Source organism: Battus philenor, unplaced genomic scaffold (assembly GCF_028537555.1).
Source record: "Battus philenor isolate CCGP_79_NKW_IND1 unplaced genomic scaffold, ilBatPhil1.0.hap1 SCAF_17, whole genome shotgun sequence".
Classification (NCBI taxonomy): domain Eukaryota; kingdom Metazoa; phylum Arthropoda; class Insecta; order Lepidoptera; family Papilionidae; genus Battus; species Battus philenor.
In genome coordinates, this window is record NW_027181679.1 from 5,586,846 (window position 1) to 5,604,480 (window position 17,635).

The 17,635-nt window shown below is 31.8% G+C and overlaps 3 protein-coding genes and 1 long non-coding RNA gene across 4 annotated transcripts; 2 read left to right on the forward strand and 2 right to left on the reverse strand.

The window, feature by feature from the left end:
- Positions 1-1,920: 1,920 nt before the first annotated feature.
- On the reverse strand, positions 1,921-3,542 carry LOC137919892 (optic atrophy 3 protein homolog). Its single transcript, XM_068763113.1, has 4 exons — positions 3,275-3,542; positions 3,033-3,201; positions 2,814-2,956; positions 1,921-2,460 (listed from the first exon to the last, which is right to left on the reverse strand). Exons 1-4 carry the CDS (start codon positions 3,414-3,416, stop codon positions 2,117-2,119), a joined length of 798 nt encoding a protein of 265 aa, XP_068619214.1. The 5' UTR covers positions 3,417-3,542; the 3' UTR covers positions 1,921-2,116.
- A 718-nt stretch (positions 3,543-4,260) lies between these two features.
- On the forward strand, positions 4,261-10,817 carry shams (glucoside xylosyltransferase 1 shams). The gene is made up of 6 exons (XM_068762988.1): positions 4,261-4,521; positions 4,625-4,931; positions 5,671-5,863; positions 8,342-8,457; positions 9,157-9,339; positions 9,514-10,817. Exons 1-6 carry the CDS (start codon positions 4,385-4,387, stop codon positions 9,646-9,648), a joined length of 1,071 nt encoding a protein of 356 aa, XP_068619089.1. The 5' UTR covers positions 4,261-4,384; the 3' UTR covers positions 9,649-10,817.
- On the reverse strand, positions 4,833-7,468 carry LOC137919795 (uncharacterized). Its single transcript, XR_011106743.1, has 3 exons — positions 7,216-7,468; positions 5,636-5,742; positions 4,833-4,929 (listed from the first exon to the last, which is right to left on the reverse strand). It is a non-coding gene; the product is annotated as an uncharacterized lncRNA (long non-coding RNA).
- A 3,357-nt stretch (positions 10,818-14,174) lies between the features above and the next one.
- LOC137919765 (ecdysteroid-regulated 16 kDa protein-like) lies at positions 14,175-17,634 on the forward strand. Its single transcript, XM_068762945.1, has 3 exons — positions 14,175-14,325; positions 16,176-16,286; positions 17,265-17,634. Exons 1-3 carry the CDS (start codon positions 14,229-14,231, stop codon positions 17,555-17,557), a joined length of 501 nt encoding a protein of 166 aa, XP_068619046.1. The 5' UTR covers positions 14,175-14,228; the 3' UTR covers positions 17,558-17,634.
- The last annotated feature ends 1 nt before the right edge of the window (position 17,635 follows it).

Consider the following 17,635-nt stretch of genomic DNA (forward strand, 5'->3'; position numbering starts at 1 on the left):
TTACGACTTTGTTCGGCAATTTTTCCTAACTAAAATTTTTTGATGTCACTTTATTTATTTTTTTATTTTATTAAATATCATTTCTTTTGGAAAGTGTATATGATTACTTTGAAGTGATATATCAATATTTTTTTTAATTAAAAACTACTATTCGATTGACATATAATAGAAAGGGCGGCAAACTGGAGATCGCCCCGGGCGGCAAAAGTTCTAGGCACGCCACTGATGTAAGATCTTTACAGTGAATTTTAGACGCAATTGATTCGAAATTAATTACCGTAATGGAAGCTAGGAAGAAATTTTCAATTAAGTATGGTATCGAAATCATATCTTGGTCGTTGAAAGAAATGAAAATATCAATCATAAATACGTTAATCTTAATTCTAAATCACTTCAGTTGAAACAGAAAACATGCGTGAAACATAAAAATAAAATTGGTGCCATTTTAGAAGTTGCTAAATCAAAAGGAGGCGAAGGTTTTGTCTGTGGTTACTAAAGACATTCAAGATTTATTCTTCGATTGATGATGGATTTGATGGAAAAGGCAACGCAAGCTTTTATGAAAATTGTGCAGTTAAGAATATAACATTTAAAAAATTATAAAAAAGCCTATGCTTAGCGAAAAACCTTAAAACTTTTTTCTTGAATTCGTCCACGGAAGGAAGTCGAAAATTTAAAAGGTGTTGCAAAATTGTTTTGCTCTATACCGCCAAATTTACAATCATCTAGTGAGAACCAAAAGCAAAGTTTGATTACAGATTTTTTAAAAGGGAAAAACATACAAACTTTAAATAGAGTAAAAAGTGAATATTATAAAGGCGATATTATTTCCATGAATAAACGTTTTTAGTTGATGATACTGAGCAGTGACGACAAATAAATTCATTAAGTTAGGGTTCTTTAGATTATAATACCTTTTTTCACTTTGTGTAGTGCATACCTTTAAATTTTTGATAAAAATTAAGTTTTCGAATTTAAAAAAATATTGGTTTTTAATAAGTTTTTGAAACGGTAACCCCCTTTTTGTACTAGCTCTGAGTAATACCACACGGTATTTTCTAGGAAACTAATAACCATGTTATAGGATGGGTTACCTGTATTTACTATGTAAGACATTTTAATGCGCTCTCTCTTCACCACAGGGTAAAAATGTTATTTAATCGTTTAATTGATTTTTGTCCGTTCTCTATTATGCAGTCATTTTCACAACACAAAAACATATTTTTGTATGAATTTTCTTCAAATGGAATAGTATAAATGCATATTGTAAGATTATTAATTGGATTTGGAGTTACAGCTCTGCATTAAATCCTAACACAAGTTCAAAGCCATTGAAATTACAGTACATTGCAAGTGCTCCTATAATTTTAGGCAATGGTAATCAGAAGATTGTTGGGTCTGGTTGAAGACCAGCAGAACTGTACAGATAAGATTTTAGATTTTCTCACCAAAAAAGAACACTTAAAAATATCACCTATCAGCTTTGAGTTTAGAAGTTACTTGTACAATACCATTGTGGGCATGGGAATATATAACTTGACATGTTACTAATATGATTATCAACATATTTGATTGCCTAAATCCTCTTTTTCTTACAACATATGAAAGTAATAAAAGAAAGGTTTAATTAAATTGATTTATTTTTCTAAAACACAAGTGCCAACATTAATACTTAAAATTGTAATCAACTATGTGATATTTATTCTAAAATGTTGATAATCTCCCTAGTATAAGCAAAAACACTCAGCAAAATATACATTTATGTGATGATACAAATGCATTGTTTTTCAATATATATTTAATGTATATATTGTTATCAATTTACTGAAAATTATACACCGATATTTCAATAGTAAGTTTTTAAACTAGAAACTGAATTATATAAAGTTTTATAAAAAAATATTTAGAAATCAAACTTGTGTTTTCATAAAAAACAAAAAGAAGGAAATTATAACCATAAACCAGAAACATTCCTTACACAGATTTATTTAAGGCAGATTTATATTTTTTTATATTTATATCCCACAGACAAATATACATGCCTACTATGTATTAACCACTACAAATAAATAATAACTTAAGAAGATACATCTGAAACAGGATTGGGCTATATTTTTTAAAACATACTTCTAAAATTATTTTCTATGTTATACAAGGCTTGTGACAAAATTGCAGGCTCCCTTTCATGATTTTTAGAAGTTTTAGGTGGTGGCTTGGTTTCTGTTTCAAGCTTATTGTTAAAAAGGGAACTAAAGGCATCCATTTGTATATAATTCAGTGATTGTAAAATAATTCCCTTATCAGGATAAGGAGTGACAGTAATGAAATGCCTGTTATGATTAACATTATGTGGTATTGGAGCACTTGATGCAGATGAAGGGCTTTGGATTGAAGGTTCTTTTGATGCTGGAGATGGTGATGGTGGTACTGGTTGTGTAGGGGGAGAAGCTGGGCCTTTATCTGAAAAAATAAATATGTTTGTTTGTCCTGTAATTATTTTACTTACTAATAATCAAATTTTTTTGACTGGACTTTCATTGTTGCACAAGTAGCATTTGTAGATTATACACTATATATGCAGAATAACTATATTTAAAAAATTGCAATGTATGACAATGGATACATTTAATTATGTAAGTAGTTTAGACAAGATTGGGACTAAAACAAGTATCGCTTTATTTCAAGGAATATAACATTTAATTAGAAAAATTTGTATACCACTGCAATGTTAAGGTGCCCACCAACATGGCGTAACACTCATTATCAGGTGAACCCACTGTTCATCTTGTTACTTCCCAAAAAAATATGCTTACCTAATGACTGTATTAATCTCTCCAATTCCCTTAATTGTGTTTGTTGGTGTTGAACTGTAAAGTAGAGATCTGTAATTGTTCCAGTTATATGGTCCATTTCCTGTTTACGCTTTGCCTCTTTTGCTGCCTCCTTATTACTTTGCCTAGAAATATTTAATATGTTAAAAATGTATTGTGTATTTGAGTAAAATTTTTTTACTTATTTATACACATTTGCACCTGTTGTATTCAATAAGTAATAATCCAGCACCAATAACAAAAATTACAGTTTCACCAAGGAGATTTGCTCCAAGTTCAATAGCCATTTCTTGACTAAGTACAGGAATATTAACCGGTTTTCCTAAATTTAATATCCACATTTTTGCTTTGACTTCACACCAATTGTAAACTGAAAATTACTTTTAAAATTAATAATGACAACTAAATTAACAATAAGTATTGATAATGCAATTACTACTAACACTGTGCAGGCGGCATACAAACGTATGTCCTAAAAAAAGGATTGTTTTTGGCTCTTTCCTTGCAAACATTTGCAATAGGTTTACTAATTTGTTTAATTAATAACACAGATAATTTTGCGATTGGAAATGCTCCCACTACCATCTTCGTAAGATTGCGTTTAACAAAAATGCAGTTTTAAATCTTTTTTTTCTATAACATTATATTTTATCTTAACTTTAATGTAATTTTACTAGTCAACGCTAAGAATTATGTAGTCGATCTAAAAGAGTAAGTGATCTGATCAAATATCCTGTTGACATTGACACAGCTCTTTGAGTGTTGCCTTACCTTCTTTTAAAGTGTATAACAAAGGAAAATTATAAGCAGAATTCATTAAAAGAAAAAAGGAGATTAAAAGTGTTATATATTAATAGATTATTTGTGGGCTTACCTTCCTATTTTGCGAAAATTTGTGCAACACGTTAGTAATTATTACTAAGCACACATTTTATAGATTATTGATCTGAAAGGAACTCGAACTTAAACTCACCTCGTCTCATTTTTTAAAACATTTCGAAGATTATGATGGATGTGCTTTTTTCGCGTTATATCGTCTTACCGCATCCTGACATATTACCGAAAGACATTTGATAGACAGACATTTACCCGTTAGACACGTCTCTGACTTGACATTTTGCGGATGGGGAACAGATCGACTGGTCATTTAATTGAAATTTTTTTTAGTTTATATAGTTTGCTTCAATTACAGTAATTACCTATGATTTAATCAAATATTGGTATTAGGTAATGTTATATAAGAAAAAAACAAATTTTTAAAGTAGTGCTATTGTCACAATTCAGTATAATGTCAGGTGCCCAAGTGCAATTCTACGTCGAGTTTCCTCCCTTACTCTTTGTCGGTAAAATGTCCATCAGTATGTCATTAGAAAACCTCTGCATGTATAGTTCAGTTATTATTTGTCTATGGTCGCTTTCTTGATTTACTTTTTGAACTGTTTTGTTTGTGTTGATATTTCATGCAGTTACTTGTTTGCAAAATATAAAATGCTAGTTTAAATTAAGTAACAGTAAGCTAATCCACCAAAAGTATTTCAAAAATATTGGGGACCATGAGACGACTACCTCTTTGTAAACTTATTGTTATTTTAAGTTTTGTTTTTATAGCTATATATTTATACACATTACGTTCACACACAGGGAATTTAAAAGATTTAAAAGCGTATATTAATACAAACCTTCAGTCAAAGTAAGTTCATACAATTATTGGAGTACTTAAATATTGGATCTATTTATTAAACTTTATGGATTATCACATAAGTTTTATCCATCGTCTATAATTATTTTTACAGAGATTCAGTTTCTTCTGGTTTGTCGACAAGCAGAATAGTTATGTCTTTTGTTGTTTGTGATTCAAGATTTAATGAGTCTTTGAATGTAATCAAGTCAGTGCTATTATTTACAAAAACCCCTGTGTATTTTGTAATTTTTACTGATGATAAGTTAAGAGGTTTATTTAATAATACTTTACAAAAGTGGAAGACTATAGTAGAGGGTCGACTCGATTTTGAATTACAAAGGATCTTTTTCCCTGAAGAACACGCAGAAGACTGGATGAATTTATTCAGTAAATGTGCTGCTCAACGTTTATTTATACCTGTAAGTAATAGAAAACATTCTATAGAGTGTGTAAATTTGATATTAATTTTGTTAGGTATATTTTTAATTAAATATGCACTACCAGTACTTTTCAATTAAAATTATAAATACCAGAAAATAAAAGGACCAATGTTATTCAATAATAAAAAAGGTTTTTGTTTATTGGATACCAATTATAGCTGTATTGATAGAGATAAACACCCACACATTTCTGAGGAAAACAGATAATAGCAATAAAAAAATTATAACAGTTTAGATTTATCTCTCTCATATTATTAATTATTTTTATTATAAGTAGACTCAAGGTCACCCAGAAAGCAATAAAGCGGGCTTTATACAATATTTTGCTGCATGATTGAATCAGAAATGAGGAGATATGCAGAAAAACCAACATAATTGTCATAGCTCAAAGAATTGTTCATGTGAAGTAGCAATAGGCAGGGCATATTGCTCAAGCAACTGTTGGCTCTTGGGGTTGAAAAGTTCTCTAGTAACCAAGGGCAGGTATATGCAGCGTGGATAGGCACTCTATTCAGTGGACGAACGATACAATTAAAGGGAAGTTATGAGATTTGGGATGCCCCACCAGAAATTGTGGCAATCTTTAGGGCATGTCTATGTTTTGCAGTGAGTGTCTATCGGCTGAAACGAAGAAAAGGTGCATAAAAAATGCAATCTTCAGTAACTGTATATCTTTATCATACCTTTTTGGTACAATGGGTCCATTTTCTTATTTCAGAAACTAATTCCTCATATTGATGCAATGATTTATGTTGACACGGATACTCTGTTTTTGAAGCCTGTAGATGAACTATGGAATATTTTCACAAAGTTTAATACATCGCAAATATCAGCTATGGCACCTGAAGATGATAACCCAAATGTGTCATGGTATCCAAGATTTGCAAAACATCCTTTCTATGGAAAATTTGGTAATATTTTTACTTTGTCTTATTGTAGGTACAGGTTTATTGGATAAAAATGTAAAAGTATTAAAGAGGTGAATGTATAGCATATTTACTGCCAGTTAATATAAAGTACACCCAATCCAAAAATTAATGGTTTCAAATAAATAATAATGTACTGATAAAAAAGTAGGGAAAAGCATTATCAAAATTAAAATTTCTACATATTAAAGTCTTAATTACTATGTCTTCTTGTAGGCTTTTTAAATATTGTTTGTTGTTCATGCTAGAATACATATAAATAGTTTCATAATAACACACCAAAAAGTACAAAGGGTGGTCTTATCACATGAGGCAATCACATACAGACAACTATATTATGAAAACAAACATACATACTTATTTGGCATAAATACTATAATAATATTAGGACCTTGAATAAATTCTCATTGTTTTTTGAATGATGTCGTTGCGGCACTCTGTGCCTGGAATTTCGTACGGTAACAAATCACCAAAGTAGTGCTATATGTAACCTCAAATTATAGAAGAATAGAGTTTACCACAGTGTCAACTACATATTTATTTGCCTTTTGTGAAAATGTGTACTTTTGTGCCAAATAAAGTGTTTTTGTGGGGAATTTTATTGCACTGCTTTATTCTGAAAAAATGTGCAGCAGAAGCACACAGAATTCTCGTTGAGACATATGGTGACAATGCTTTGTCGAATACAACGTGCAGAGACTGGTTTAGGCGCTTCAAAAGTAATGATTTTGACCTTGAAGACAAAGAGCGTTCTGGAGCACCGACAAAATTTGAAGACAAAGAATTGGAGGCATTGCTTGAAGAAGATCCATGTCAGACGTTAGTAGAGCTTGGGAAAACGTTACAAGTAGATGCGTCAACAGTTTCAAAATGTTTAAAAGCGTTAGGAATGATCCAAAAGCAAGGACATTGGGTGCCGTATGAGTTGAAGCCGAGAGACGTAGTGCGACGTTATCATGTGTGAATTGTTGCTTCAACGACAAAAGAGAAAAGGTTTTCTGTACCGTATCGTCACTGGGGATGAAAAGTGGATTCACTACGACAATCCAAAGCAAAAAAAATCGTGGGGTATGCCGGGTCACGCATCAATATCGTCGCCTAAACCAAATATCCATGGTTCTAAGCTTTTCTGCATTTGGTGGGATCAGTGGGGCGTAATTTATTACGAGCTGCTTAAACCTAATGAAACTATCACGGGAGCTCGCTATCGAATTCAATTGATGCGTTTGAGTCGCGTTCTGAAAGAAAAGCGGCCACTATACGAGCAGAGATACGACAAAGTGATTTTATTACATGATAATGCTCGGCCACATGTGGCAAAACCAGTCAAAACTTACCTGGAAACACTTCAATGGGAAGTTCTACCCCACCCGCCGTATTCACCGGACATGGCCCCCTCCGATTACCACTTGTTTCGGTCGATGGCGCACGGTTTAAGCGAGCAGCGCTTCCATTTTTTTGAAGAAGCCGAAAAATGGCTTGATTCATGGATTGCCTCGAAAGATGAGTCATTTTTCCGACGGGGGATTCAATTGCTATCAGAGAGATGGGAGAAAGTGGTCTCTAATGATGGACAATACTTTGAGTAATGTCATTGTAAGCATTGTATTTTAAATAATTTTGTTTTGAAAAAAAAAAAACAGCGAAAACTTATTCAAGGTCCTAATACATATTATAAATATATTATGATAAAGAAAGAATAAAGAAACAGAGAAAGAAAAAAATGAATTAAAGGATAAATAATCATAGGTCTAGTAAATAGTTCTTAACCATTTTCTGTCTGACATTACTGTCACAAGTTATTTGCCTATTGCATTCAAATATAAAAATAAATTAATGTTAAGATACTTCAGAGTGTGTACACTTATAAAGTATGTTTGTAAAAAAAGAGCTATAAGGCTTTTTGCTGATAAATTATACATTCGCCACTTTAAAGTTTTTTACAATTATCTTCATCAAGTCGGCAATTACATACGCATTTAAATTGTTAATTCTTTTAACATAATAAGTCATAAGCTCCATAGAATGCTTACCTGCTGAGGAGAGCCGGCCAGAAACTCAACAGCTGCAACTTTTAAAGTAAAATTAACACTTTGAGTCATATAATCCTATCAAATGAGTTTTGAAAAGAAAAACTGAATTTGTATTTTTTTTGTATAAAATATACTATCTATACCTATGTATATCTTAATAAAATGTGCTAGATGCAGTTGCTTTAAACCAGTCTTATTGAAAATAATTGGCAGAGGCTTATGTCCAGTAGTGGATGTTATATATCTGAAGTGATGGTGATGATACTTGAAGGCCTGTAATATAAACAGAATAAGCATATAGGAATTCAATGTTCATCATTTTGTTGTTTCTCTGTTAATATTTTGAGCTGAGAGGTTTATCCATAACTAATAAACTCTGCCTTTATATGATAATAACTAATTTGTACATTTTATTAAATGAATATTTCAGGTTTAAACTCTGGTGTGATGCTAATGAACTTAACAAGGATGAGAACATTCGGGTGGGTTGATTACATAACACCCATAATGCTGAAATGGAAACTCTATATACCATGGGGTGACCAGGTTAGTCAATATACAGTGTATGTGAGAGAGAGTTTACACCACATATTGCACAACTTATCTCATTGGTTAGTGGTAACAAGAAGGATGCATTTATGGGTATCTGTTATTGACATGGTATAAATGCATTTCTCTCACATTGGGTTTCACAACACCCTTTTTAGGGGGCGGCCGCCTGCTCCCTTACTGCGAATAGCGTGGATAAACCAAGGTTGGATTCGGATCCCTCCTTGGCTCGCCTGTGATCCATGTTGCTGTCCCAAGCCAAGTGTGTGTATCCACACAACATTAACACTTACACAGCTCTACTCAGGTAGAGCGCTTAGTTACGTGAGAACGGCTTCGTGCATCGTGAACGCGCTCGTCCAGCTTTGTTTCTTTTTAAGTTCATGGACCCTTCCGCTTAATGGACTCAGCTCTGATGAAGCTGTAACTACTAAAAAGTAAGCAACAACTTCAAACTGAAACCAAGCAAGTACATTGGTTTGACTTGAATAGTGTTTTGGTGTTTTCTTGCATTGATTTTTTAATTTTTTATACAATTGTTAAGGATCACTACAATAATTTTACATAAAAAAGTGTAAATAAAGTTTCATAAACAATTTTCCCAAACAATGCCGAATTTTTTATATTCTCTTTGTAATGAATATTGTCCTGTAGTTGAATCTAACGTTGTTAAGGCATGTAATACGTTTTGTTTAGGATATAATAAATATAATATTCCACTACCATGAGCGTGCGGTGTATGTGCTGTCGTGTCGCTACAACTACCGCTCCGACCAGTGCATGTATGGGGACGCGTGCTCCGACGCGACAGAGCACGGTGTGTTCGTGTTGCATGGTAGCAGGGGCATCTTCCATAACGGAAAGCAGCCTGCATTTCAAGTGAGTACATAGAAATTAAAATAATTTAGTGTATAGGTTATATAATTAGGTGGTGATTTTTATATTGATTTTTGTAACTGTGTTTTGCAATAGACAATATGTTTGCGTGCAAGAAGACCTAATTTTATTTTCCGTAAATTTATTTATACTACATGGCTTATATATATTTTTCAGGCGATATATCGAGCTATAAGCGAATATGATGTTGGAACTGATCCTTCACGAGTTTTACTAAACATGGACAAATATTTGTCCGAAGCACCCCCATCGAACTGTGGCTATGTTTTACTCGCTCAAAGAGCTTTATGAAACATATTTTTTAATATATTCTGAAAAGTTTAAGTTCAACATGAATTATTCAAAATTTGATTTATTTTATGCTACTTGTACATGTTACGACACCGCTGTTATAAAGTATTACATTTTTGATTAACACATGTTATTACCCGTTTTCAGTACAAATAAACTGTGCACAAATGTTACTATAATTTAAAAAAGAAATAAGTTTGTCATTACTAATTTCGGGTCTTATCACTATTTATTTCTGTCTTAATCTTCGAACTTAAATACCTACTTGCATTGATTCCATCGAATTCATTTATACTTAATGTTCATTTCAATGTTGTACCGTTTATATAATAAGATAAACATTTTACAAAGTATTTCATGACGCCTCCTATTTTACTCTGGAACCGCTAAAAACTTCCAACGCCATCTAGGGGCGCAGTACCGTCCACAATGAGAACCTATGATTATAAGTAATAAAATAGCTAAAGATATTTAAAGATAATAGTAATAAATTTAAAAGAGAATGGATGTAAAATATTTTTTTACATGTTTAACTTGAACCTATTTATTTCTCACATTCTTGTTCAACGGAAGCAATCAATTTGTTAACAAAATTAATGATGGTCTTTAAAAGATTTCCTTCAAATATTCGTCCATGAATTTAGTGGTGCTGTAAGTTTTGCTTTTATATCTATATTTGTAAATAATCAAAGCGGTATACCTTAAACGTTTATCTTTTTTTAATATCGATATGTATAACTAGATATTAAACATAGTTATTCTGTTGTATTGTACAAATCGACAGATCGCTGATGCAATATGTTCGGCAGTGAAAAACTTTATTTTACTAAGAAATCGTAAATAAAAAAATATTCGTTTTTTCCGTAATGTATTTGGTTTTATACTCAATTAACGATTGTGCCTGTTGAACTGATGCATTGTCGTATCTAGAATTTCTACCTCCATAATCATTGTGTGCATGCATTTGATTATTTTTTATTTTCTAACTTTCTACTTTACCTAAGGTATGCTTGGCGGGACTGATCGAAGATCGATGCTCTTTTTTCCACAGTCCCGACCTCGCCCCGCTTTCATTATACGCCGTACAGCGGTTTCGGTGGGACTGTATTCGTTGATATTTTTTATTTATTACATTGCTTTTTCATAACGACTCTCGGGCAACTATATATATATATCAGACTATCTATATGAATCTCATTTATAAAAATGTTTATATATAAAAAGGATATTTTTTATATAACAATGTTCTATAGTGTTCCATAAATTAATGTGAAGCTCCTGCCCATTACCGTAGAAAATAAATGAAATAAATTTCACATACTAGTAAACCTCTGACATGAAAAAAAGCTATCGAATTTTATACACCTTGTGATTGTCTTTCTTTAACCATGACTATGAATCGTTAACATTTTACTTTAATGTTACCCTTATGCAATTAACGAACTATAAATTATACTTCCATGGTCTGATTTTAAAAGAAAACAGCGCTTTTGGGCAAATCGTGTATTAAAATTTTTATACACTTAACCGATTTTGCTGAAACAAAATTTATATCGATTGATAACCTGTATTTTTTTCTTATTATTATAAGTTAGTGGGCGGGGTTATTGAGCTAGCCACTACTTATTTCAATAACTAGCTGAATAAGCTATTTCGGTTTGAGGTTGATTTATGGGATGCCTTGTATAAATTACGTAATGATTTCCCGAAGTATAAGTGGCGATGTTAAAAAATGCATGTCATATTATGGGCTTAATTTTTTTTTAACTTACTGCGAAGTAATATTTTAACAAACGTAACTATAATGTTCGTCAGACTTATTTTACTTTATATAAAACTTGAAACTTATTCATCTTTAAGATTGTTTTAACAAGTATTGCAAACAACATATCCTTCATTTATGTTAAATGTGCTAGCACGGCCATAACAAAAGTTATTGATAGGTGCATGCATATACGGCACTCTCGGGTGCATTCGCTTCGGAATGTTTAGTGGGTATTACAGACTAGTGACAGCCCAGGCCCTGGTTCCTTTGTGGGTAGCTATGAGCCTGGTCAAATGTTGAAGCGTTCGCTGAAACGATGTAAGAGCTTGGTGGTCTCCCAATTCGGTTAAATAGTTGTATGTAGCGGCCTCAGTCGAGGCTCCCCAGAAGCCTGCGAGCTTAGCTACTTTAAAAAAAATGGTTTTAAACCAGGAAGACGGAAAGGTTATGCGCCATCTGCGTTATTTTAAACCTGTGGAATCGTTAAATTAAACAGTAGTGACTGTCTGGTCAAAAAAAAATATCTTAAATCGGAAATATTACGGGCGAGATTATTCTCACAAAAAAGGTATTAACTCGTGAATCTCAATTTTTGTGTTTTAGTTTTAAGACGCATTAATTTTTTTATTTAAATAGAATATGAAAAATATAATTTAATTTTGTATTCATTGTGGGAAGGTGAAAGGCGTAATTCAATTTATCACCTTTAAAGGGTACTTGCACGCCTAGCATTACTGACTTCGTTTATAAAGGCAATGTGGCTTTTATGTCGGAGATGACGTACAAAAAAAAGGATTCTTTTATGACATGATTTTTTTTTATTTTAAAAAAGTCTACATTGTACTGTCAAGGTGATCGAGAAAGATTGCCTCTTTCTGATTCTTGATATTGTTTACTATCTGTCACCAGCCGTTCCAAAGACCTAATAAAGACCCCCTCAACTCCACTTGAGGGTGGAATTTCGCTAAATCCGATTCTTACCTGACATTTAATCGATGAAGGGAATATTACAACCAAATTTGAATTCCCTGAGCCTTATCATTATACTGATGTAATGATTAATCAGTATATGGGTTGAAATATATGGATTATCTAAAAATATACCATGATCTTAACTTTCGATTTGAATTGACCTGGATGCCATGTAGGCGACAACTAAAACTCCACCGGAAACTTGTTGTTTTTTTTCAATGGCAGATTCGCCCACGAAGTTCTGATTCATATAAAATCACCTTCTGTTTCATACCAAGTAACATGTGAACTTGCCTCCGTGTAATATTTAAAAGGGCTTGTATAATTATTTTAGTGTCTCGTTTAATTTGAAAATCATTAATTAAAATATATTGCAAGCACCAATAATTTATATTTAGCTATTCGGTATGTTCTCATATCACGTCACGTACTTAAGTACGTACATCCTAGGTATGCGGTGGAATATCAAATTTTAATTAAAAAGGTAGTTTAAAAGTAAGCTATCGAGTTTCCGTAATGTGAAGAACTTTTAGAGCTCTGCTACCTCGTACACTACCAATTAGAAGCAAATCGCCCGCCTTATGGCACTTCTCACTTAATGCGTTTATTATAATTTAAAAATATGAATATTTTCACATATGTCATCTTATCACAAACACAGGATATTTAAAAAAATATTAAAGTGAACTTATTTCTTAATATTTCATTTTTTAATGTTTTTTAATAGATATTTGATTATTTACTTTAATTTTCGATTTATATTATATTTAAAAAATAATGTTTCATGACATGTTTGATCTCTCTCAGGTATAAATTATAAAACAAAAACTTAAGACCGAAGGCTGAATTGTTAAACAGGAATTTCGTTGTTCGTTTTTTATTTTCACTAAGATTTGATATTGGCTGGTTATTTAAAACAGGACCCTCATAATTTATTACTCAACCTTAGGCGAAATAAATAATTAATGTGTATACGGTATGGGAAATCGTTTAAGATTAGGTTTATAAATATTATTTGAAACTTCTATCTATGTTTACAAAGCTAAACGTTTTGACCTCAAGATAATTGAAATCGTCAGTCCACAACATTATGGTTTACATCGACCTGCATATCTGTATCAAGTTACCAAGTTGATTTTTTCATTTTAAGTGATGTTACTTGCTATTTAATTTTATATTCTCTTAGAGATTTAGTGATGACATTAAAGACGATATATTTTGTTAGCCCGTGTATAAAGATGTGCGACTACATTTAAGCTTTGAGAAAGCTTTTATATACCTAAGTATTCCGATGTAAGATTACAGTATTATTTTTATTTTTAATTAGACAAAAGGAAAAAGAGATTATATATCGTATTAATGCAACATTGTTTGATAATTCGTCAAACATATTTTATATATTGACTGTATATAATGTTTAATCATCTAAATGCATTCTGTATATATTTATGAGCCGATATTTTTTGTAAAGTAGCTCTCTGGCAAAGACATATATTGTAATTTTTTATTTTATATGTTACGATGTTAATTTTTTATTAAACTATTGTTAAACACGCACTCCAAACTGCCTCATTATTAATAAATAAAATATATTGCAGTAAAAATGAGTTTATTTTCACCTTAACACTCTTTATTAATAATATTTTGTCTATTTTTTTGGATATGGATATAAATTTGCCGTGCAAATTGCCGTTTCCCTCAAGCTGTCTGCTCGTTTTGTACTCTTTGCAACATGAGCAACTTTGACCTTACGATCCAAAGTCAAAACTTGTTCTCTCCACTTAGTTCTTATTTAATACGATTCGTTGCGTCGTCTCGTACAGTCGTGTTGTTACTTGCAAATATGACGAACATACATATTATTACTTTTGTCATTATAAGTGTATGTATAACTTTAGCATGGAGCGAAATGAATGTAACACCTGCTGAACAATGTGAAGGTAAGTTACTTAATAAATATGTTTTGCTTCCTCCTATAACATTTAATTAATATAAGTAAATAGCGCCTGTGGTTTATATATATATATATATATATATAAATATATACTTTTTGGATTGTTTTGTATCTTAGTATTTGATATATAGTATTCTTATTCAAATGACTGCGTTTCGGATGAGATCATTTACTTTATAAACCTAATTATTTTGCGCAGTATGCATAAAAAATTGTAATGAAGAATTTAAAACGTCAAAATTATAATTTAATTACGAGAGGTGATCGTGTAGACGTTATGACCTGTGGCCTAGTCGCTCTGAGAGCAGACTCACACATTAGCTCAATAAAGATTCATTTACTTTTAATTGAGAGAATCCGCCACAGCACTGTTTTGAAGGTAAAATCAAAGTTTAGTCTTAAATATTCTCGATTACCTTCAGCATTTATTATATACCTAACGTACAGGTTTGTAACAAGAGAACACTTTTTTTATATATGCAATGATTATAATAGTAGTTATATGTACCCTTGAAAACGAAATCGAAGCATCATAAATTTCGTAAAGAAATGATAACATGTGATTTGAATACAATATTTATCTTTTTCTGCGTCTATAGACGTGATATAATACTTTTTGTAATGTTCTGTTTCTATGTGTTTTCTTTGTGAAAGAGACGAAAAGTCGGAATGATTGTGTAGTGGGCTCTTACATCAAGACGGGTTTAGAACGCTTTTGTTTTATTGGTAGTTGATAGATGTTTTAATATAAACACTTATAAAGTTACTTTCACGAGCAATACAGCTATGAGCTTACATAAACTACAAGGATGTCATAAAACTAAAGGTAATAAGTATGTTTATAAATTTCATCATTAACAAAATAAAGGAAACCAAAAAATACTGAGTGATAAAATGAGTGAGTGAGTAATAAAATTCTTAAAGCGACTTATTAAAAATATAAATTCTTAAAAAACCTGCTAATTTTAGTATGAAACTTAAGTATATATATTTTTTTAATAAAATATGCAAATATGACTGCGTCTGTCTTTAAAGGAGACTTCTTGTTTATTATTACGCGAATGTGTGTTTATCGAAGAAAAAAAGTTAGCCACTATACTGTGCTTATGTGTTATCTCCCAAATATAATCTCGAGGAAAGAAATGAAACGTACCTATCTGTTTAGTCAAATAGCCAGGGGTCGAATGAATCTCCAACAATAATTGAGTCGCCGGGTTTCATTACTCAACGGAAAGGATGCAGTAGTTTGATTCTAAATGTCGGCGTTTTGTGTTGCGAAGTAACGAATCTTGGACTTAATATCAAGACGGGGTATATATAGTATTTTATTCTTTTTGTTACAATGGATTTCGAAGACTATTGATACACTTTTGCTATGTTCATTAAAGGTTATCATTGTTATTACTAATTATTTTAACATATTTTGTCTTTATAGAAAATATGTGTTTTATCATACTCAATCTGATATTTTAAACATTTAAAATGTTTTTTTCTTAGCATGAAAAAATTAAGGAGGTCTATTTATATTAACTAAACAGAATAAGCATATTTCTCTACTTCATTTTAAATTTAGTTCAGTAAATGATACGAACAATAGACGCTATTCATAATATTTCTACAATTAAGTGCTTCACCTTGATAACAAGTTTCCAATATTGTTTTTTTATCCGTATATTCAAGTTTAAGCGCATTAATTCGTGCATAATATCCGTATTTTTTTAATTTGTACTATTTTGGTTTGTTATTTTTTGTGAACCGTTTTGCGTTGCACAGGTAGAGTGTTTATTAATTACATCAGTTTTAAAAGTTTTTATTCAAAACTTTGATATGTTTCAGGAGTAAATTTTGAAAATCTGCGCGAAAGAATTCAGGTAATACCATGTGGAAAGAAGAGTTGTAAGCTACGAAAAGGCACCAATACTACTGTCGTTTTAAAATTTAAACCTGGTAAGTGGTATCGGAAACTTTTAACTTTCTTCTTTCTTTTAACGTTTTTATAATCTATACTTGTGTAACATTATGATTTCTTCTTCAACAGTCCTATATGATAAAGCAAACTGACTTTAATTTCAAGCGCACTGTTGCTTGAGTTATTACTGGGTTATATTTTATAAAACACGGTTATAAAACTAGAGTCGCATTATGACAGTGTGGTTAATTTTATCACAAAATATGTACCAAAATGGTGTTTTAAGTTATTAGTATTTGTACTAATAACTTATATTAAAAATAAACATTATACAAAATATTTCATTAATCAATTTTGTGTCACTTATGCTTTATGACATAAATTATCAAACGGCTCAATTTTAATTCCATTCAATGTCATAAAACTTTTATTACTTGATTAATTATATATTTTATATACTTGATTACTATTTATGTAAGTCAAAGACAAAGATTGAGTGAAGTTATTTTTCCATCGACTTTAAACGTTCCTCATCATACATTTCTTGAGTTGCTTGAGGACGTCCATTGCTGCATACATGCTTTCTACATAGATTTTCAATAGAACCAGTTGGAAGCTATCTATCGCGTCTTCAAACAACAAGGTCGTCTGTCCACCTTGTGGGCGGACGACTTACGGTGCGTCTACCAGTCCGTGGTCTACACTCCAGTGCTTTAAGGCCCCAGCGGTTCTGCGCGCTATGCGGTCTGGCCACTGTCACTTCAACTTGCCAATCTGCTGCGCTATGGCAGTTACTTTCGCTCGTCAACGGTTTTCCTCGTTTCTGATTTGATCTCTTCTCACAGTAACCATGTAGTTACAGCAAACTATAATGTTATTTGTTAAAACAGTTCACGCCAGTAAATAGCTTTTAATATATACCTAATGGGCCATCAATTAGTAGCTTATTGTTCAGTAACTATCAAATTCATGTCTATTAAATAAGCATTCAATTTTTATCTGCTACCTTGTTTCAGAATTTGATGTGAAGACGCTCGTAAACGAGGTTTACGCGACGGTCGCGGGCCTTCCGCTGCCGTTTCTTGGGGTTACCGGGTCCAGTGCCTGCCCGCAAGTGACGCGTAGCGATGGAACGCCTGCTTCTTGCCCTTTGACCGCTGGAGAAGAGTTTATATACACAAACGTTTTCCCCATAGAGCCTTTTTACCCCAACACCGATTTACGGGTACATTGGGCGCTTAAAGATGGCGACAAATCTGTCATCTGCTTTGAAGTGCCAGCTGTCATTACCCCAGCGAAGAAAAATTGATTATTCCAATTAATAAAATTAATGTTTATTTTTTATATAATCGTACTTGGGATTGTATTAAATTTAACAAGATGATAT